The sequence below is a fragment of the Perognathus longimembris genome, chromosome 10 (genome assembly GCF_023159225.1).
Source record: "Perognathus longimembris pacificus isolate PPM17 chromosome 10, ASM2315922v1, whole genome shotgun sequence".
Lineage (NCBI taxonomy): Eukaryota > Metazoa > Chordata > Mammalia > Rodentia > Heteromyidae > Perognathus > Perognathus longimembris.
The window spans coordinates 53886079-53909457 of NC_063170.1; the positions used below are offsets into that span (position 1 = coordinate 53886079).

The following is a 23379-nucleotide window of genomic DNA, read 5'->3' on the forward strand; positions in this document are numbered from 1 at the left end:
GGGCGTGGGCACTGTCCTTTAGTTTTTTTCTTGCTCAAGGCTGGTGCTCTACCACTTGACCACAGCTATACTTCTAGCTTTTTGGTAGTTAATTGGATATCGAGTCTCACCGACTTCTCTAACCAGCTGGCTTAAAACCATGATCCTCAGATCTCAGCCTCCTGAGTAGTTGGAACTACAGGTGTAAGACATTGGAGCCCAACTTTCCTCAGTAATTTTAGGAAAGGTTTGCCCATGTTTAATATATGGCCTAGAGTCATTGATTAGATTGCTTTCAGTCAAAAATCAGAATTCGGATTCTGAAGGGCTTGGACACAGTTGATCCATTAGTAATGGAAAGTTCTAACCCTGACACTCACTAGCCTTTTGGCAAACCAAGATTGTCTGCTTTTACTTTTAAAAAAAGTTGCTGTGGTTTTCCACCAAATAATATTGAAAGATTGTAGGGGAAATACACTATTTTGTTACAGCTTTGTTTTGATCCCATCCATGAAATTTCTGAGTTTGATGACAGCGGCTTGGGTTCTTTTCATTTATCGTCCCTCAAACAATAGACTTTTCCTGTCTCAGTGCTCTAGAGTCATACTGGTTATCTATGGAAAAGAAATGAGATTGATTTCCCTTCTAGGACCAAGAGATGCACGCCGTAAAATGTTTTCTTCCCTTCCAATGGACAGATGTCCTTGTGTTACAGATATGTTTCTGTGTCATGTGGGGGTTAGAGTTGGTATGGCATTGGCCATCTGTTGAAACAGGAAAGATGTAGAAAGAGAAAACCTAGAGGCACAGAGAGGGAAATCTCCAACTTCTTCCCTTAAAGTACATGTACAGAGAAGGCAAGTTAATGCCATATTCTGGATAAGCTCAACCTATGTAGAGTTACTTTGGTTGTTGTTTAAAAACAGAAAAATAACTGACTGGGAAAACTTTCTAGTTTTTATTGCATCAGCCTTTCTCTTCCTTGAGAGGAGGAAGGTGGTGAGTTTACAACTTCCAAGATTTTTTTTCTTGTTTTTTTTTGCCAGTCCTGGGGCTTGAATTCAGGGCCTGAGCACTGTCCCTGGCTTCTTGTTTTGTTCAAGGCTAGCACTCTACCACTTGAGCCACAGCACCACTTTCACCTTTTTTCTATATATGTGGTGCTGAGGAATCGAACCCATAGCTTCAAGATTTTTTTTTTTAACTATAAGGTATTCATGACAAAATGCATTTGGGAAATGCTGCAGATGCTATCCTCTAAATGCCCATAAGAACATGAAATGGTAAACTCTGCTATGAGAAATCCAGACTGATGGGGGTGATGATATTGTTAGCCCCCTCCTTTCTAGGAGGCATTTCATGATGTCTGAAGATGTTCTTTGGTGCCAGTAGCAAAAGGGTATGCTACCGGTACCTAGAGGATAGAGCCAGGGATGGTGACAAATTTCACAATGCCCAGAAGAGCCACCCACAGCAATGAACTATCTGCTTCCTACCTATTCAACATGCACAGAATGCTCCATGGACCGCTACTTTGGTCTCCAATAAGAATCATGAACTCCTATTTTGCAGATGAAAACTCACTGGAATCCACATCACTTTTGAAAGACTTCCCCCAAGGAAGAACCAAAACATTCAAAAGCCATTTCTAGGTCTTGCTGGACATAAGGGTAACATGCTACCATTGATGAAGAAATGTTCAAAATGTAACTTTTAAAGGAATCTATGTAAAACATGAGAGCTCTTCAGAATGTACATGTTGAGGAAAAGCCCTTGTCTTCTTAGGAATGCCAATCTATATGTACACTGTTCTTTAAAGAGCCAATCCCTCTTGCCAAAGATGCCATACCGACTATTTGTTGGTCATACTGAGCACATCTGTACACTTGGGTTTAAATTCAGGACTTCCTGCTTGCTAGGCACATGCCCTACCACTTGAGCTATGCCTCCAGCATGTTTACATTTGTAACGCCTTCTTCTTCTCCCCACTTTCTCAAAAATGAGTGACTCTTAAGTGTTAGTTTGTCAGTGTGCAAATTCACACTGATGACTTCCTGGGATCTAATATGTGTAATGGGCAATTCAACTCTCCGGGGAAGAGCTTCTGATCACACTTCTGTCATTCCACAGAGCTTGCAATTGTGACTTCTGCTTTGAATTTCCACAGCACTCTTTTCTCTGCTCTTCAGATATCTCAACTCTGGCATTATTGAGATTCCAGTTGAGATTAGCCCTTTAAGGTTGGAGGTTATCCTGACTATTGTTGGATGCTCCAAACTATCATTAGCCTCAACCCATGAGATCATGAGTCCCTCCATTCCCATTTGTACCAACTGAAATGTCTCCAGACCTTGCCACGGGGCCCACCGTGGCAATAACAATCATTGTGTAATCAAGAACTACTGAATTATCCCCAAGGTTCTCAGGAAGTCTTCCAACAAGTTCTCCAAAGTGGCTTGAATTTAAGGACCTGGGGGTGGGGGTGGGAAAGGCAGAACTTGTTGATGGACAGGTATAGTAGAGAGCCTTCTAGACACTACAACGGCAAAGTCGGGGGCTCAGGCTAGAGAATGAGACATGTACAAGGTGAAATCAATCCCATGTACAAGAATAAGGATTTTCAACAGTAACAGATAAAAATGTGCTTGGGGACCAGCTCTTTCTCCCTGATATCAGGTCTGTGACCAGACACATGATGGGGTTCCCAACTTGTCATAACTTTTTCAAAGATACCCAAAGGAGAAGGAAGTGTGATTGCTGCACACAGCAATGGAGGAACAGGTGAGCTGGCTATGTGGTGGCTATGAGGTGGCTTTTGGGTGGAAGATTCAGGAGAAACCTGGTTTTTGAAAAAGATCTGGAATTTGGGCAGAAGTAGATTAAAAAATAATAAGGACATTGCACATGGCCAGATATGCACTGGAATTTACTACCAAGAGCTGCAAGAAACATTGGGATTTCCCTGGGGAAAGGAAGGCAAAAAATGCACAACTCCCAGATCATATGAGAATGGTAAGAGAGTCGGAGGCGAAGGGAATCATGGGAAAAAGTCAATGGAGTAGGAAAGGCTCTATTTCTGCTGAGCTATGGTTCTAACGCCTGCTGCCATTGTTAATGTTTTATTACAGTGTTAATCTAGGATTAGAAACACCTTCCTAAAATGTGTCAGAATGTTTCTTTTTTTTTTTTTTTTTTTTGGCCAGTCCTGGGTCTTGGACTCAGGGCCTGAGCACTGTCCCTGGCTTCTTCTTGCTCAAGGCTAGCACTCTGCCACTTGAGCCACAGCGCCACTTCTGGCCATTTTTTTCTGTATATGTGGTGCTGGGGAATTGAACCCAGGGCCTCATGTATACGAGGCAAGCACTCTTGCCGCTAGGCTATATCCCCAGCCCCAGAATGTTTCTTAATAAAGCCAGACCCACTCTACATTTGTGAAGGAGAATACACACTTGGCACATATTCCTGTTCTTAGAAGAAATCTTTTAAAAGGAACTTCCTCTGAAACAAGTTTCAAACTCAGAGACAAATCGCAAACACTTCTGACTGCTCTTTCTCATGCCCTCATCTAGTGTCTCCATCTGCCAACATTTGACACACACTTGCTTCTCCTGCCTAGATATGTGTTGCTATTATTTTCCTTCTCCCTGAACAATTTCCGAGCAAATCAGACACAATTCCCTACCATTTTCAATGCCCAAGAACTTTCTATTGCACAGATGCTAGATAACTCAGTCAGGAATAGTACCAGTGATACAAAAAATGAATAACGACCTCTCCCCTCCCCCTCTCCCTTCTACTCCCTCTTCTTCTCTCTGTCTTTCTCAAGCTAATGATTTTCTTCAACTGGTTGGTTTTATTTCTGTAGTTCTAGACCAGTGTAATGGGTTGTTTAGCTCCTGAGTGCCTGAACTCATTCATTCATTCATTTCAGTACTACTGATGGTACTCCTATCTTGAATAAGGCACCCAGCCTAGCTTTGGGTCTCAGCTGCCAAAGAATATTATGATGTGGGTTATTCCATAAAGGGTAAGGGAAACAGGTTTTTCACTTGACCTATAAGTTGCTCTATCTACATTCCTTCCTATGTCTTAGCTAAGAAAAAGGGAGCCAGGATATTCTGGGTTTTTTTCCTTGATATCTCTTTTCCCTCATCTTATGAGGTTCCTAAACTATATGCATGTCTTACTGTCTATGCCTCCTGGCACAGGTAATATGGAGAATGAAGGATGAAGAATGGAAAACAGTGTAAGCAAAAGACTCAAAGTGGCGAACTCTCCTACGAATGAGAGCAAACACACCCCCATTGTTAAAGAGTTTTACTCCCAGTTCAGTTTAGCAAGAAAAATACTTCATAAGACCTTTTAATGCGTTTTAGTGTAGTTTATTCCACCTAGAGTTATTAGCATGTGAGCACCTTCAATAAATTTTAATTTTATCATTTTTCACACTTGGTGTGCAACACTCAAGTATCTTATTCTCTGCAACGAACCTCATCATTGCAAGCATATGCAGAATCCTCTAACTGGTTGTAATAAAATTGAATCCATTGGTCTAAGTATACAGATAACTACCAGATAAATAAAACATTTAGATTTATTGCTGCAAGTTATTATTTTCATTTCTTTGTGTATATTAAAATGGCAGACATATCATCTGATGCATGCTTCATAAATACTGGATGAGTTTTACTCGAAATTTAAACCCTTCAAATCTTGCTCTTTACTTGTTTACTATTGGGCACTAATAGAATTTGAACTCCAGGTCTCATTTGCTAGGCAGAACCTCTACCACTTGTGCCATGCCCCAACATTTTCGCTTTTTTTTTTTTTTTTTGATAGATTAGGGTCTTGTGTTTTTCCTTGAGGCTGCCTTTGACCTTGGTCCTCCAAGGGTCAAGTGGCCTACCAAGTGGTTGAGATCACAGGGAGTCACAGGCATGGACTACCATACCCGGATTATTGGTTGAGAGGTGTTCTCACTAACTTCTTGTCCACGGTGGCCTTGAATTGCTATCTTCCTAATCTCTGTCTCCTAAGCAGCTGGGATCACAGGTGTGAGACACTACACCCAAAACTACTTGGTTTAATTTTTTTGTTTTTTTTTTTGTTTTTTTTTTTTTTGGCCAGTCCTGGGCCTTGGACTCAGGGCCTGAGCACTGTCCCTGGCTTCTTCCCGCTCAAGGCTAGCACTCTGCCACTTGAGCCACAGCACCGCTTCTGGCCGTTTTCTGTATATGTGGTGCTGGGGAATCGAACCTAGGGCCTCGTGTATCCGAGGCAGGCACTCTTGCCACTAGGCTATATCCCCAGCCCTACTTGGTTTAATTTTAAGAGAAACATTTTTTTTCTCATATTCGTTCCCAATTTTCTTGGCTTATTTCCTACGCAACATTTGTGAATGTCTCACTTTCAGAGTGTAAATTATCCCAATCCAAAGCTAACAACAACAACAAAAAACCCACCTAAAGCTTAAATTTTATCATCATTTTTTCCAGAAGTCGCAGTTCACCTTTTCAACCAACCGAAAAGTAATAGGTGGGGATTAGATCTTGATTAAAATCAATGTCTTGAAAGTCACAAAATTCTGGGTTCAAATCCTGGCTCAGCTACTTTCCAGTCGTGTGATGTCTTAGTTGACTAAATTCAATTACTTTACTTCTCAGATGCTGCCAGCTTCTCCAAGTACAGAAGCATAAGTAAGCCAAGATGGGTGAGTGGCTTTGGATAATTCCTAGCACACAGGAAATGGTCCACAATGTGATGTAATTGTTAATATTTAAAAAAACACAAAACACCTCAAAATCCTCCATAATCATGGGAGGAAATACATTGTATAAAATAAAGTGGGTGAAAAATCACATCTTTTGTGGATGACTGACGCTTTCAATTCATTCACTTTCCAAGATATTTCAAAAGGGAGTGGTGTAGGGAGAAGAACTATTAGAATTATTTCTCATTTTGGAGCTTATCCTGAGAAGAAGCATGACTATTAAGTACTTGTAAAAATACAGAGAACCTGCTGGCTTCTTTAACTCAGGATGTTGCCATGAAGGGCTGGAAAAATTTCTCATCCAGTGGAAGAGATTGGATGGTACACTGGGTCAATTTGCATGCAACATTGTTGCACAAACTTAAACTTGGGCAGGGGGGTTGGAGGGGTAAGCCTTTAGGATAACAGAGGTCTGTGAATGAGCCTCAAAATGTTTGGTTAACACTAAGAAGGGTCAAGACTTGCAAAGTCACATGAGGACAATTACAGTGATGGAGGCGACTTGGCCTCAATTCTTGATTCTTCAGCCGTGTCCAGAAAACAACAGCCAGGCTGCTCAAAGTCACTCATAGCTTCGGTAAACATGAAAAGCGGCCTTCCTGAAAAAATGGTCTCTTGGAATTCCAGTTTCCACAAGGGAACTACCTGGTGGGTTCTACTATAGCCTTTTCTTTACACACACACACACACACACACACACACACACACACACACACACACCGATCAAGACATGCCCTTTCAACTGACTGCATACACAAACATGCTTTGCTTTCTCCTGATGTGAACTGAACTGCCACCGAGAACTTGAACTCTGCGACACACAAGAGGAGAGTTTGTTTTAACAGCTGCTTTTGCAATGGAGCCATGGAGTTAATGCTCTTAAGACAGCTGGTTCTGATAGCCTGTCTTGTTGCGGTTCTGTTGTTTCTAATGCAAAGCTGTCATGGAAGATGTACTCAACAAAAGCCACCCAAAACAAGAAGAGTAAAAATTGCTAATTATAATGGACACGAGGGCTCCTCTGTAGGAGGTCTAAAATACTCCTCGATATATTTCTCCTCAATTTATTTTTTATGTTTGTTTTGTTTTGATATTTTAGAGCTAATTGCCCTGTCCAATATGGTAGCCATGAGTCCAAGGGAGCTACTTAAAATATAGAATAGTTATCATTACTCTATTTTTTTTTTTTTACTTTTTCTTTGTTACTTTGAACTTTTCTGGGATTTGAACTCAGGGCCTCATGCTTGCTAGGTCTACTCTACCACTTGAGCCCCACCTCTAGCTGATTATTTTTAAAAATAGGACCTCACTCCTTGTCTGGATTCTGATCCACCTATTTTAGGTTTCCTGTAGTTGCTGGGATAGCAAGCACTGCTACTGTATCCGGCTTCTCTCTGTTGACAGCAGTTCTCAAGTGTTTTCCTGCCCAGTTGAACTTTGATCCTCTATTTTCAGTTTTCCACATAGCTAGGATTACCAGTATGAACAACACGAACCTGTCTTTAGTGCTTAATTTTAATGAACAAAATTTAAATTTTAAAAATGCAGTTTCCTTCCCATGTAGCAACATTTTAAGCGCTTGGTATTTACAAACACCACTTCCATATTGGAACGCAAAGACAACATAACCTTCCTGTGACAGGAATAGGACGATGTTGGTCAAGGCAGATCTTGACAAAAATGACAAATTTCTAGGTTTGGCCTATGTGAGTTAGCTTACTGCACATATCAGTCACGTTTTAATTTTTGGTGGTACCAGAGTTGGAGCTCAAGGCCTCTAGCTTGTTAGGCAATTTCTCTCTACCACTTGAGACACACTTCTAGGACTTTTAGCTTTAGTTATTTTTCGAAAAGGCTCTTGCTTTTTGCCTAGGGTCAGCCTGAGGGAGTGATTCTTCTCCCCATGGCCTTTGGCTTAGCTGGGATTACTGGCACTCCCTCAGACCCCTTTCCTGGGTTGAGAAGGAGTCTTTTTTTTTTTTTGGCCAGTCCTGGGCCTTGGACTCAGGGCCTGAGCACTGTCCCTGGCTTCTTCTGCTCAAGGCTAGCACTCTGCCACTTGAGCCACAGCACCACTTCTGGCCGTTTTCTATATATGTGGTGCTGGGGAATCGAACCCAGGGCCTCATGTATACGAGGCAAGCTCTCTTGACACTAGGCCATATCCCCAGCCCTTGAGAAGGAGTCTTGCTAACTTTTTGCCTGGGCCTTGAATGATGATGGTTGCCTGCCTAGTGCCTGGGATTTCAGGTGTCAGCACCCACTACGACCAGCTTGCCTGCCAATGTTCTAGTTCATAAAATTCTAGAGAGAAAAGGTGTGTGTGTGTGTCTGTGTAATTTTAAAAAGGCATTCATGGCAAGTATCCCACGTGAGAGGAAACAAGAAGTCTTACGCCAAGAAAGTGGTATGGTAAGCCATAATTCCAGATCTTTTTATTGGTATCCACATGTACTCTCAGATCACACCTTCTGGTACGTGTGGAAAGCCAGAGGATTCCACAATGGAAAAGGTGGGAAGCCAGGTCCTCCACTGGTGCCGACTTTTGGACCAAGGAGTGCAGGTTTGGGTTCTAAAGGAACTAGGAACCAAAGTCAAATGGGTTCTCTGACAGAAAGTTCTTTAAAAAAAATCCATGTCAGGTGTCAGAAGCTTTTGTTACTAAAAATCACTGGACAGTGAGGTGCTGGTGGCTCATGCCTATAATCCAAGCTATTCAGGGGACTGAGGTCTGAGTACTATGGCTCGAAGCTAGCTAGACTCAGCAGCAAAGTTCCTGAGACTCTTATCTCCAATGAACCATCAATAAGTTGGAACTGGAGCTGTGGCTCATGGGGTAGAGTGTTAGCCTTGCACGAAAGAGTTAAAGACAGGCCCAGGCCTTGAGTTCAAGCTCCAGGACCAGCATTCACACACACACACACACACACACACACACACACACACACACACACACCGTTGTACTACTGCACATCTAAAACAAAGATACTACGGCTACATCGTAAGTAATTGAACAACATCATCAGTGACCAAGAAGTTGTACTTTAATAGCAATCTGTATTTGTACTTTTATGGTGGTGGTGGTGGGGAGCTGTCAGGAAGAGAAAATGCTAGCTCTAAGTACATTAATTTAGTTTTCCTCATTTCATACTAATTTTCCCTTTGTCCTTTATAACAAATATGTCGGGCAGACTCCTTGACGTTACCTTCCCACCTAGAACAGAGCCCGCCCCACAGTCGGCACTTCAAAAGGTACTTGTAAAATGAATGCCTTTTCTTTGCAAAGGGTGCAGAGGTTTTCACTCTTCCACCCCATCCCCCCACAAAACAAATCTTTTGCAACTGCCTTTGCTAATCTGCAAGATTCCTTCCCAGGCAATTATGCTTAGAGCCAAACTCTACCTCCCACTCTACATTCCGAAGTTTCCTTTCCTTTCAGTTCCAGAGAGGCAAGCAGAGCCAAGGTAGGAAGTAAGCAGAGTCTCACACACTCCTCTGACTTTAACCTCCTACTCCTGGGCCACCCACATTGGACTTTTTAAATCCATAGAAATGGAAATCTATCACACTACCATCAGACAACTGTCAAATGAAGAGTCCCTAGTAGGAACACAATCACTGTAAAAAACAGAGGGAAATATTATAGACTAAGTTTTATATCCAAACAAAAAGATGTGGACATCTAGGTGCTGGTGGTTCTTGCCTACAGTCCTAGCTAGAGGCTGAGATCTGAGGATCACGATTCAAAGCCAGTCCAGGCAGGAAAGTCTGTGAGATTCTAATCTTCTATTAACAACCAAAAAGCCCGAACTGGAGCTGTGCTTTACGTGAGACAGTGAGGCAGTGCCCAGGCCCTGAGTTCAAGCCCTAGGACTCGCACACCAAAAAACAATAAACAAGCCAAAAAGATGCAAGAGTTTTGAATGTGCTGAACATGCTACAGATGAATATTTTATAATCTTAATTGACAAAACACACATCATACTCTTTTGATTTAAAACTTTAATTAATTTATTTCAGGACTGGGGCTTGAACTCAGGGCTTTGTGTCTTGTTGGGCTTTTTCATTCACATCTGACCCTCTATCACATAAGCCATACCTCTACCTTCAGCTTTTTTGCTGGTTATCAGAGATAAGAGTCTGTCAGACTTGTCTGCCCTGGCTGGCTTTTGAATCTCCATCTCTTTATATGCATGTGCCATTGGCTCCTGGTTATCTTTTATTATTATTATTTTTATTATTATTATTTTATTTTATTTATTTTTTGCCAGTCCTGGGCTTGGACTCAGGGCCTGAGTACTGTCCCTGGCTTCTTTTTGCTCAAGGCTAGCACTCTGCTACTTGAGCCACAGTGCCACGTCTGGCCTTTTCTATATATGTGGTGCTGGGGAATCGAGCCCAGGGCTTCATGTATAGGAGGCAAGCACTCTGCCACTAGGCCATATTCCAGCCCTATTATTATTATTTTCTAATATGCCATACAGACAGAGCCAAATAGTACGGATCCTGTTTCATTCTCAGAAATGAGAGCAGCACGTTTAAGATATGTCTTCATCTTAGTAAAAATAATATATTTACCAAAAATGTGCCCCGAATGCAATAGTTTTTTCCGAGTCAAAATCTTGATATCATCTCCCTCCTCCCCCCTCCACCCCTCAGTCAGGACAAAATTACATCATGTACAGGAAATAAAGGGATATCTTGCCATTTTTTAAACTCAACCAGTTGGTTGACGTCTCCATACCTGCAGCTTATGGGAATTTATCCACAGCACTAGTAAGTCTGGCTCTCTATGATCAAATGGATAATGTTGCTATTACTTCAATATTGGTTAAGATTAGATGATATATGAGTTGTAGGCATGTCTTTCCATTTACAATAAACAGTGTCCAAGTTCACACTGAACCTAGGCTGCTTTCTTTCTGCCCAAATAGGATGGATAAAGTCCATGCTCAACAGGTGTCTAGCACTAACGCATGTCATTCCAAAGTCCCCTGGTTTCTTAGCAGCACCTCCCTCACGGGCACAAGCAGGCTGGTGAGATGTGTGTTTGCATGACATGGAACATGGTAAATACTCAGTGCAACTTATCTCCAAGTTATCATCATTTACTTTGGAACATTATCTTAGTTTGTATTTTTTTTTTAAACCCTAACTCATAAAAGGCCTCACTGATTTGGGTCCTTCGTGCATAAGTTCCATTATAAACCTATGGGGAAAAATGGAGGCCCAGTAAAGAAAAGAAATGAACTATTAACAGGCTTTTGGACTCATTTTAATAATATATACATATATAAATGCATATATATAGTATACACATATGAATATGTATGTATACATATGCATATATGTTGCAAAAGGTAGGCTCCCTTGAAATGTTCATGTTTACTGGTGTTAATATTTTAATTTTCTTTATTAAGAAAAGCTTCCTGAAATCTACTAAAGGTGAACCAATAGCAAAATTGACTAATGTAAGCCTTTGGCTGTTATCTAAACACAAAGAATAAGGTGCAGTCAAATATATGCAGAATAGCTTTGGTTTTCCCACATCGAGAGGCATTTCATCTAATCAGGGTTGTGGGTCTTTTATCTCAGTTACAGGTGCAAGAAATAAAGTATTCATACGTCACAGATAAAACCCAATGAATCAGGACAATATCAGAACAGAAAAAAATACCAACAAACTGAAGTTTCATATATTTTTGTTTATAAAACTAATATCAGTCTAATTGGGAAATATTTTATAGAGCATCTCTTTAACCTGTCTAACTACACAAAGTTGCACACTTAACTACTTAAGATTTTTGCAAGTGGGAATAGGTGGGAAGAAATTTGTAAGAATTAATATATATATATATATTTAAACCAAAAGAAACATATACATTCAATTCTAACTCATATAGCCTACTTGCCTTATAATCTACTGAGAAACAATGATAGGAAGACACTGTACATAAAATTAAATAACATGGAAAAATAAATATGCTTTATTATATAAACACATAGAAATCTGTTTTGCTCAAAATATTTTCAGAAAATACTAGGTGTGGCTGCTTCAAATGCTGTTCAGAAAACATGGTAGTTGATCGTTACAATCTTTATTTTTGCTTCTAGAGATAGATCTAGTGAAGTTGTCAAACACAAATGTCAAACATTTTCTCTTCCTACCTACAGAAGCTGCAAACTTTAATATGGAAATGAGGTAGACACAAATTCAGAAGTTGGCGAGGCAGAAACAGCAGCACAATTCCTTCATGAGATCGTCAATTCTCATTATTCAGGTCAACAAGCAGTATTCCCAAGCTAGGCTCAGAGAACACTTTCAGATTTCTCTCTCACACACACCAAAATACCCCAACAAATAATTTCCCTCAAAGAGAATCACAGTCCCCAAGGTGATGTCAAGCAGACACAAGACTATACACAAACAGGTGTGACAGACGTGCCTTATGAATACAGCACCACCAAACTTGTCTTCCTCAACTCTGCTTACCTAGATGAATGAGCTTACAGTAGAACACTCCCTATTTTGAGAATCTACTTTCTACCCTGACTTGACTCTAAAGAGCTGTCATTCCTATTTGTTCTCCTGGTGGTGGACCGAGTGCATTCATTATATAATGGAATCCTAGGACTGGCAGTGGGGGTCCACTTCAAGGTACAGAAGCTGAAGAGCTTTGTTTCAAAAACAATATTACCCAGAAATTATCCAAGGACATACTTTTAAAAAGGACAGAAAAGGCTGGATATATGGAGAATTTTGTTTTTCCTTCACATTTCACAATCTTGATTCTTAAAATCTAAAATGAGGTAACCCAGAACCCCATCGTCTATCTCATATAATAGGTACTTGAACCTTAAAGTTCACAGAAGCTTTGTTTAGTGACTGGAAGCCTTGTAAACTGGGATATGGGGTTTCTATCCTAAATTCTGTTCTTCAGTAACAAGTGCTGAAGTGGGCGAGCTCCACTTTGACTTTGGAGAAGGCTTCCTCTGACCTTGGAGAAGGCTGCCTTGTCTTGACAGGACAGCTGCTGTGTGGGGGAGCTCTTGGGGAGACAAGCAGCCTGTAGGAGTAATTGTGACCCCAGGCTTCTAATCAGTCTAAGTTGCTGTCTGTTGAAAGCAACACATTAGCACCTCAACTGTAACTATTCACTGTTGTTAATTTCACGGGCATTACAATGATAAAGCACCAGGAAGTGACTTATGGCTATGAACAGAACTCATTGAGGTATGCTTCAATTTAGAGTCACATTGTACCAAAGCATCCATGGAAATAAACATGAAATTAAGATCAAAAGCCTACAGGAAGGATCTGAAAGACTGCACTCTCACAAGTGTATTTAGGAAAAGTAATATACTACAAATGTATCTACTTAAACACATCGCTTTTTGATTTAATTATTATTTTTTAAAATCACAATTTAAAAGCCTTGCTAAAGAGGCCTTTAAACAGGTATTAGAATAATGATCACTATACAAAGGAAGCGCTAAACTCACATAAAGGCAGCAAAACTATTTCTTAAGTCCATACCCTTGCTACTGTGCATTCCACAGTTAGACTTTTAATCACTCCCTCTCTTTCCTCTCTCATGTTCCAGAAATCGGTATGCAGGGTCTAGGATAACTACATTAGATAAATTCCACTTCGTCAGTTAGTAGTATTTTAAAATGTAAGCAGTTAAACTCTTAAAATATCTGTAGGGGGTAGTAGTAATCCTGTATAAGAATATGGAGAAATATGTTGAAGGAAAAGAAACTCTAAGAGAAACTATATACACACACGTACATGTATACACATGTTTGCATGCATATATGTATATATGTGCAAATATACACATATCCATAGCACTATATTTTACAATTCTCTAGTACTATATATATTTTTTTCTACTTTCCTAAGCAATTCTTCCTAAGGAGAGAAATAGGGGATGATCTAAGTAACTAGAATCTGGAGAGGGGAAATATATATTTTTTTCTTCTCGCCAAACCACAGCAAAGTCAAAATCAGTGTCACTACTTTTGAGAGCACTAGTAGACTTTTGAAAAATGTAATGCTGGGGTTGCTGTTACTATTGATTGAATGAGTGAGGTAAAAATATCATGGGCTCAGGAGGGATATCTTCATGGAAAATAGTAAGTGGGAGGTGATTGAGAGGCACTGGGAATCATAGAGGAATGGATGTGATATCTCTGGCTTCCTGCAAAGCTTTCCTTTGGAGAAGTTACCATCCATATACACAAAGAACTTTTAGGGAAATGTACATGTGACACAGCATAACATTTCTTAAGCTCTTGAATAAGATCCTTGCAGCCTGGCTAAACAGGAGTATATGAGAGAATGCTGTCTGCCTTTCTAGGTTTTCTACTTAATACCTACACCTCCAGCCACAGCCTCCGATGGGGAAACCCTTGGCTCTCAGAAGCCATCAACAGGTATCGACAATGTTACTTTAGGGCATCTACTCTTCAGCTGGGCTCAGGAATAGTCAAGCCTTTTCCCCAGAGAGGGCCACATGAATTAAACAAGGGCTTCTGAATATGAGCTCAATATCACACTCAATTCAGCTTCAGAGCAATGAATGGAAACACTTCACTTGTATGCAACAGCCCTGGCAGCGCCACAGTGGACGCCCAACTTAGCTAAGGCAATGGTTGACACCGTGGATCCTTCTGTGTGCCAAGAGCTGCCCCAGGAGTTTGCATATGATTTACAGTGACAAACTTTGCAGAGAATTCACTATGTCAGCTGCTGGCTAAGCAGCCCCCAACGGCAGAACAACTAGTGCCAAAATAAAATAAAACAAAACAAAAACTGCTGTCAAAATAGGCTTCATGCCTGGGTGGAAGAGAGAATGTTTCAAATACCTTGAAAGGCACCAGGTCAATGATGCCACTGTTGGCCATTGGTATTTTAAAAATGATTTTTCAGTCTATTTTGTGGGCACAGACTTTGCAGTGATTGTTGAGCTGTACCCGAGTCATGTGGAGACAAACTATAGTCACTGAAAACTGCCTTTGCCTCAATAAGCACAATCTTCTCCCAGCAGTCAAAATGATCACAGCTTAGAAAAGGAAAGACTGCCTGCTATTGAGTTGTCTGATTATCCACTATAGATGGACATGCATTTGCCATCTTCTAGGAAAAAGGAAGCTACTTCCTGGCATGGGTGCTGTATGAGGTACACGGACTCATGATGTCACTTTAGCAATGTCCTAAAATATCATGCCTACGCTACAGTGTAACCATCAGGAAATAAAAAAAAAAAAAAGCATCCATCAGGCATGGAAGAAAGCCCCAGAATGCCTTGGAATGAGACAAGGTGGGTAACAAACATGAATAGTTAGGGCCGTACCGAGCTCCAAGGGCCAGTACTCCAGGCAGGGTCTTGCCGACAGGCGTGTGTGTTACACTGCTCATGATCCGGAGGTTTCTCAAGAATGTCACAGCTCAGATCTGGGAACCGTTCACCATTGGACCGCTGACAGACCACAAGTCTTGTGCGCATGCCTCCGCCGCACAGCTTAGTGCACTGCAAGAAAGACGAGGAAGGGAATCAGTTATTCTGTCTAAAGGATCTATGGCAAATTTGCCTTCCCCAGGAGAAACTCTTCTAGGTCCAATTCCACGACAGCTTTGGGCAAGGGAAGTATGATAGAGAGGACCCAGATGAATTATTGTGATCATACACAATGGACCATACTTCCCTTATTTGAATGCTACCTATCACTGATTGGGAGCTTCCCCTAGACCTATAATAAGGACTTTTCTCTGCAGTATATGGAGAGCATGATTCTTCTCCCTACATATAAAGTGGAGACTACAGAGTTATTAATTAATATGTTCAAGACCCATCCACTGAAAGCACAATGAAAACAAAACTAGAAAGAAACAGAAGCTACTCACTACCTAATAAAAGAGAGATGCCTTAGCCAGATTTCTTTTCTGGGAACTTTGCTTTCTTTTTTGTAATGGTGCTTGGGGATTGAACCCCGGAACCTGCATGCAGGTAAGTTCTTTACCACTGAGATGCATCTCCATGCTCTATTTTGGGGCAACTTTTAAGAAGCTGACACCAATCACAGGCGATTCTCCAACTCCAATCTCTACAGATTTTGATGATGCTGAACTATTTTAGTCTACTCTAAATCTTAGGATAACATAACTACAACTTCCCCTGGGGATGAATAAACAGAGTGAGCACTGTGAATGCTGGCTCATGTCCTGACTTCTGGCAAGATCTAGACTTCTGAGGCAGGAACAAGTTGTATTTCTTGGACAGTGCTGCCCAGCTCCCATTTAGGAACACGGACATTCAGTTTCCTCGCTGTGTCAAGGGCAGATCTCACCCGTCATTTGGAAGGCTCAGTCTGTGCTGACTAGCAGCCCAACAGAGGCATGTACTCTTCTCCTGGCTTAGACCCAGTTACAGAAGCTTAATCATGGGTCCCCCAGGACAGAACTGTGCAAGGAATTTTGGGAAAAGCCACAATACCCGAGCCTTGCTCCCATTCTTCCCCTTAGCAAAGCCCTCCAAAAGCATGACGCAACTGTCACTGAAAGTCAACAAAATTCCCCATTGTGGCTGCCTGTGGCTACTAGGTTATGTGTATGCAATCCAGAGATGTGGCCATGACTCCAGTTAGAGTGTAGACTCACAGGCTTATCACTCGCTTCTCTCGTGTTTCCTTCTCTCGGCACTTGGTTTCTCAGGTGTTAATTGTGATGTTTTATTTGGTAAATTTGATAGTCAAGACAGAGTAACTCAAGCTTTAAGTTTGTGCCTTCCCTGTGGTGTGATTCAACAGTGGAGTGATGCATTCTTGGTTAAACACACACACACACACACACACACACACACACACACACACACACACACACACACAAAACCCAAAGCCTAGTATTAAGTATAATCTAGGCTCAATACCCCCACTTAATAACAATAGTGTTATTCATGCTAATAATTGTTCTGAACAATAATGTAAATTGTTCCTACGTTATTATAATAGCAATGTATTAAGCATTTGACAGGCATGATCTCATAATAGTTGTAAACACTATGATTAGCCACATTTACAGATTTAGGAGACAAAGATTTGGCAATGTGGAGCTGCTTGTCAAGGAGCCAGGGCAGGAGCAGGACCTGGTTTTGTATGTCATGAACGCTACACTGCCCCTTATTGATCTAAGCAGGAATCCTGAAAAAGTAATAGGTGAAGAATCCTATTATCTGAGAATAGATAGCTAATTGCTCACTTCAAAGACTGTAGCATGTCTCCTAGAGAGGAATTAATACATCCATTCACATCATGAGGAACTGGAGTACTGGAAGATGTTATACCAGAGGAATAAGGATGTGCCCCAAATACTCCCCAAACTAGGAAGCAGTTACCCAGACTTCTATGTACGAATTTAACATCTATTTCCATTACTGTGCAAGCATTCATTTTTAATCATCACAGCTTAGTGAATAAATGACATAAACTAGCATTTATAAGCATTCTTTCCTAATTATTCTCCCCTTGCTGCTTGTTATTGGTAATATGTGAGTTTTAAACTAAATACAGAATGAAGGTATAAGTCTTTCTCCTTACAATACAATGTAGTTCAAGTGGTTCATGTCTGTAATCCTAGCTACTCAAGAGGCTGAGATCTGAAGACAGTGATTCAAAGCCAGCCTGGGCAAGAATGTCCACGAAACTCTTATCTCCAATTAACCACCAGAATTGATGCTGTGGCTCAAAGTGGTAGATCGCTAGCCTTAGTGGAAAAAGCTCAGGGACAGTACCTAGGCCCTGAGATCAAGCGCCATGACGGACAAAAAAAAAAGTACAATATGAACAGTGACACTATTTGGTTAGCATCTTTCCTCTATGTGGTTATCACAGGATAGACAGACAGACTGGCAATTTGTTCTCACCTCTCCCCAGCTGCCAAAAACCCACTGAGGACAAGGACCGGATTCACAGGCTCGTTGCTCATCTGGTTTGATTCTCTCCACGCAGTCATTTGCAGTGTATCCGTTTTCATCCTGACACACCACCACACGCCGCTGGGACCCACCAGCACAGGTACTGGAACACTGAACACAGCAGGGAATGAGTTAATCTTCCATGCCCCCTCTTAGCCCCGGAAAACACAGCTGGATGAAAGGTCAGAGACAGAGGACGGGAGTCATCACAGTGGAAGAAAGCAATTGGGAGCAGCCGGGCAGTTCCCTGAGGGGAGGCTGTTGAAGGTATACTTGTATAAACAGCTGTGGACCACAACGGCCCGGCCACTCTTGCACTGGGTTTCAGGCCTTCAGTAGGTGCATGAGAGACTTAATGGCTAATAATGTCTAGAATCTTGCCTTCCTGTATCCTTTCTTCATCTCAGGGAGAGACTGGCATGTCCATGGATAACAGAGTTTACTCGGGAATTCTTTGCAACATTTAAAGAGCTTATTTAAAACCAACATCGGACTTCTCTTTCAACACACAGCTCTGATTACATGCTTAATGAATTGCCAGTCGCTGAAATTAAGCTTCCATAAGACCCCACTCAATTACCAATGGAATGCCTTTGGGACATAATTTTCTAGCAGGCAAAGGCCCCTTTCTTTCCTCTTCACAAAAGTGTGGACTTCGCTGGCTAATGGTAGTAAGATATGTTTTGTTTATTGATTTTTCCCTTCCTCAATGAACTTCATTGAATTCTATCTTGACAAACCTCCCTTCAGTTGGAATTTGGTCTCACCCTCTCCCACGGCTGTCCCTGATTTTGTTTGTATTCTGTTTCCTTTCCCACACAAGGTTCTTATAGCCCAGCCCTCTGGTCTATCAACACCTGGAATGTTTTCTTTTCCACAGCTTCCTTATCTTTTTTACCTACAGTGTTTGTTAGCATCCTTGAATCTGAACCTTGAAACGTCAGATTGCCTATCAAGTAATCATGCAGTCCTCAAAGCAGTGCAATCTCCACTACTTATCAAGCCCAAAGGCATCCACAAGCATGTTTTACTTTCAGTTATGAGTTCTGGGTTGGTCATTCATTCATGAATTCACTCATTGGTTCATTCATTTTCTTTCGAGTCAGTCTCATTATATAGCTTGAGCTGGCCTCGAACTCTCAATCCTCCTTCCTTTGCCTCCTGAGTAGCAATATTATAGGTGTGTGTCCCCACATGTACCAACTAGGCTGTCCAGCTTAGTTGTAGGTTCTATAAAGCTGACCGGTGTGCTTCCTTTTTAACCCTAGCCTAGACCAGGGTTATTCAAAAATATACTCAGACCTTGCTTCTTGCTGGCCAGCTTCTCCCATATCAAGATGTGAAGGTATTTTGTTGATGTCTCTGGGCCTCAATTCAACTGCTTGTGCTGAGAAATCAGAATTGCTTTGCCTATGCTGGTCAAATGACAAGCAATTTCAAAATGTAACCAACTTAATCTGTGTCTACACTCTCATTTCATACTGAGCTCACTTTTGAAGTCATACAGCAGGATAACAGATCTATTAGTTCTTTGTAAGGAAACATTTAGACATGTTTTAATTACACAAATTCTACTTTTGTTTTCCTGAGGGATCAAGTCTTCTTACTGTAAGCCTGGATAACTTTTTAACTTTTTTTTTAACTTTCAAAAAGACTTAATATAGTAAAAAATATAAGAAATGGTAGTTCTTATTACCTTTGTTTGGGAGTCAGAATTGAATGTGAGGAAGGGCGTTCCATGATGTCAATAGATTTGTGGTAAAAGGCCAAAGGCCCTTGAGTTTTTTCTTCATATGTCACTGGTGAGGTTCACTGGGGTCCCATACAAGGGTATGCTACAATACTTATGCTACAATTACGATACCTGTGTGAGTCCTTAATGTTTTCAACCAAGAAAAACCACGAAACTTCAGGAATTACTTCACCTATTCACCCTTCAATTTCTCAGACCTAAGAACTTTCCTAATGGATGAAGGGGGAATTTGAAAGCAGGAAGCAAGAGAGAGGTTGAGGCAGTGAAGGTTGGTGAAGGTTGGTTTGATGCACCCAACAGATGGCCCACACTCGCAGAACCTGTTAGGCACTGTTAATTAGTGCTCACAAGCTGCACACCTAATTCACTGAAACACAGCCCTAGTGGGCAACGGACAGCTTCCTTCTGACTTGTTTTAGCCTAAAAATAATTAAGCACAATTAGCAGTCCTGGAAGGACAAACAAACAAACAAAAAACCCATGAACAGTTAGCACACTCTCTAATTGCAGGGTTCATAGTTGCTCCCTCTCTCTTGAGTTTCCCTGGCTATGTCAGTATTCCACAACATAAAAAATTATTTAGGAAAATAATCCAAAACACCCACATGCACATTTATCTGTTGCTATTGAGTATGCTTCAAGGCCATTCTAATTTGAAGCTAGTAATAATGATGTTAATTAATTTGACATCGGTTAAGTCCTTCCTCTGGCAGGCAGAGGGCATGGCATTATATTTGTATTATCTCCTTTACGTCTTCAAACTAAAGGAAGCAGGGACTAATTTGGCAGATGTGGAAACTAAACTGGGGTTCCCAGAGGAGAGGGGACCAAAGTAGAAGTCTTTGTATCAGACAAGCGTATCTTTCCTTAAAGCCTGTGCTGATAACATTAGGTACTGGTACTTGTCCCCTACACATTTCCCTTCAACCCTGGCAAATAATCTACTAGGACAAATTACACAGCAACTAAGCCATGCTAGAAATTGTCCAGGCCTGGGAAAAAAAAAGTACAAAAGACAAGTCACATTCACCAAGAAATCCCTCTGCCCTTTTCCCTCTAGGCATGACCTGCCTGTTCCTCCTGGTTCCCTCCTGAGGGATTTCACAAGATCCTTTTGGCATCTATCCAATCGGATCACTCAGTATGATATTCCCCCTCCCCCACCTAGGCAGCTCCCAGAAGCACCAGGCAGGACCAGCCTCAGGCATCTTTGCTAGGATTGCAATTAACCCATTACATCCACTCAAAGTGGCCACAGATGCATGGAAAAACAATAAATACTATGGGGTGATTTTAGACCACTTTCCCCAAATCCCACCTCAAGTGAAGGCAAGCAAATCCCTGGAAGATTTCAGAGGATACTCACTGCTCCCCAGGGGCCCGTTCTCCACTGGTTTCCGCCTAGCACGTGGGTCCGGCTAGGACTTGCGCTCCTGGGGCGATAGTCCCCGTTTTGGAATGGGTGCTGGGCTAAGCCACTTTCTGGGGTCCATTGAGGGCAAGGTGACATGGAACAGTCCTGGTCCGTCTCGGGGATATAATCCGGGTCGCACTCACTCTGATCAACCACGTGGTCACTGTAGTTGACACATACCACTTGCCGAGTTGCCCTACCTTGCCCACAGGTCACGGAACACTACAGTGGATATTGAGAGAGGAAAGGAGTTAGTCATTGGGCAGCTGGGTGTAAGGTTTTTGGATGTACATTTCTGCAAATGCCACAACAATTTCCCAGGTTCTCAGGCCAAAAGTCTAAGAGTCATCCTTGACAGTTCTCTTTTTTCCCCACCTATTTCCTTAAGAAATCTGGTCAGCTTGGTATTCAAAATATATTCCTAGCTGGGTGTCTGTGGTTCACACCTGAAATCCCAGCTACTCAGAAGGCTGAGGTCTGAGGATTACAGTGTGAAGCCAGTGGAGGTAGAAAAGTCTGTGAGACTCTTTACCTTTAATGAATCACCAAAAAAGCCAAATGTGGCTAAACAGTAGAGTGTCAGCCTTGAGCAAAAAAGCTAAAGGACAGTAGTCAGATCCTCTGTTCAAACCCCAATACATGCACACACACTTTTGTGATCACCCTACTGGAAAGCATTAAACCATTCTCTATGGCATTACTCTGCTTGACTTCTTTCTAATACTTATCAGATCAGTGCTTGTTGCTATGTCATCACTTACTGTATGTATGTGTGTGTGTGTGTGTGTGTGTGTGTGTGTGTTCACGCGCACTAGTACTAGAGCTTGAACTCAGGGTCTGGCAGTCTTTTTACTCAAGGCTGGTGCTGTACCACTTGAGCCACACCTCCATTTCTAGATATTGTTTCTGGTGGTTGTAAGAGTCCAGCTTCCATTTCCTTCTTTACCTGTTTACTGACTGAGTCCTACATTGGAATGAACGCCATAAAGGGTCTACTTGATGAGTGAGTGAGTGTGTTAGTACTGGGGCTTGAACTCAGGACCTGGGTGCTGTCCCTTAGCTTTACCACTCAAGTGCTCTACCACTTAAGTTCATTGCTCACTGCCCTTCTTATATCAATATTTGGTAAGTGAATACACAGATAGATCTGATAGAAAAATGAACTGATGGATGGATAGGTTCAAGGACAGACAAATGGGTGAGTAACTGGAGATTCAACACATTGAGTGTGAGATGATCTACCATCTTGAGTGCTTACTTTTTGCCAAGCATTCAAGATATAACCTTAAATAATCCTCACAACAAGCTTATCAAGACAAAGGTTCATCTATTTGTATAAAAACCCAAGATAGAGCTCTTGCTGGGGAATCAAGAATGAGTTGACTTTAAGGAACTATGGAATGTAGCAGGCACCAAAACTGAAAGTCAGAGTCTCTACCTGCATTCTTCTTTTCTCCTGCCACTTTTAGAGAGCTACAAACCTGTATACTGGGCAGACTTGCTGGGACAGGTGCTTGAGCAGATTGCAAGATGGTCGACACGGCTTGTTTTTGAAACACATGTACGTATCTCATACACTTGACTAAAATTCCTTGCACATGTGACCCACTGATTATACATAAGGCAGAATAACTGAAATCATCGCCTAATTTCAATACAGAACTACTATTCCTTCACCTTTGGGGATTCCTCCCCAGCTCTCTGTACCTCTCACTGTCCCCTCCATTCTGCCCAATCCCACAGAATTCACTTGCTTACAGAGCTCCAGTCCAAAGCCTTCCACTGCCCACAGGGTGTCACAGCACATTCCTCCGTGGCCACTGGTTTAGGCAGCATGGCACATGCGTTCTCATCGGCCACAGAGCCATCCTCATCCCGACAACTGACATATCTCATCCGGGTCCCTTTCCCACAGGTGGCTGAGCACTGGAGGTTGAAGTCAAGCAATGCAGATATGTAACTTGAAATGTCATCTTGGGGATCTCCTGCCTCCCGTCTCCCCTCCCACGCCTCCCACTCCTCTTCTTACAGGAGTCCAAGATCCAAATCGCCACTGGGTTCTTGGCGCACCATGTGAGCTTCTCCTAGCTTCTGGGGCCCGTGGAAGAGGGTGACAAGATGGTAATTCACAGTCCTAGATGGGATAGAGGGAAAAGGCTCATTACATTCAGGTCTACTACACATTTCAATGGTCATGGTGTATAAGAATGTACATCTACACCACGCTGAGTTGTATGACCTCAGATTTCATTTCTACAAGTCATATGATTTCCCTCAGGGCCCAACTGCAAAACAGTACATAATCTACGACACTTTGTGGGTGCTTTAACACTGGCCAAGGTCTACTTGATGATTGTGTGTGTGTGTGTGTGTGTGTGTGTGTGTGTTAGTACTGGGGCTTGAACTCAGGACCTGGGTGCAGTCCCTCTTGAGTGATAAAACAAGTCATATCTCCACTTCTGGTTTTCCTGGTGGTTAATTGGAGGTA

The 23379-nt window shown here is 41.8% G+C and overlaps 1 protein-coding gene across 3 annotated transcripts in view; it reads right to left on the minus strand.

The window, feature by feature from the left end:
• The window catches only part of Adamts9 (ADAM metallopeptidase with thrombospondin type 1 motif 9), a 148078-nt gene that overhangs the window by 51470 nt on the left and 73229 nt on the right, over nucleotides 1-23379 (minus strand). For all 3 annotated transcript variants that reach the window (XM_048356091.1, XM_048356090.1, XM_048356092.1), the window contains 5 exons: nucleotides 22921-23025; nucleotides 22650-22817; nucleotides 20844-21113; nucleotides 17674-17835; nucleotides 15109-15285 (listed from right to left, as the gene is read on the minus strand). In XM_048356091.1, coding sequence (XP_048212048.1) covers nucleotides 15109-15285; nucleotides 17674-17835; nucleotides 20844-21113; nucleotides 22650-22817; nucleotides 22921-23025 — 882 coding nt within the window. The remainder of the gene's footprint in view (nucleotides 1-15108; nucleotides 15286-17673; nucleotides 17836-20843; nucleotides 21114-22649; nucleotides 22818-22920; nucleotides 23026-23379) is intronic.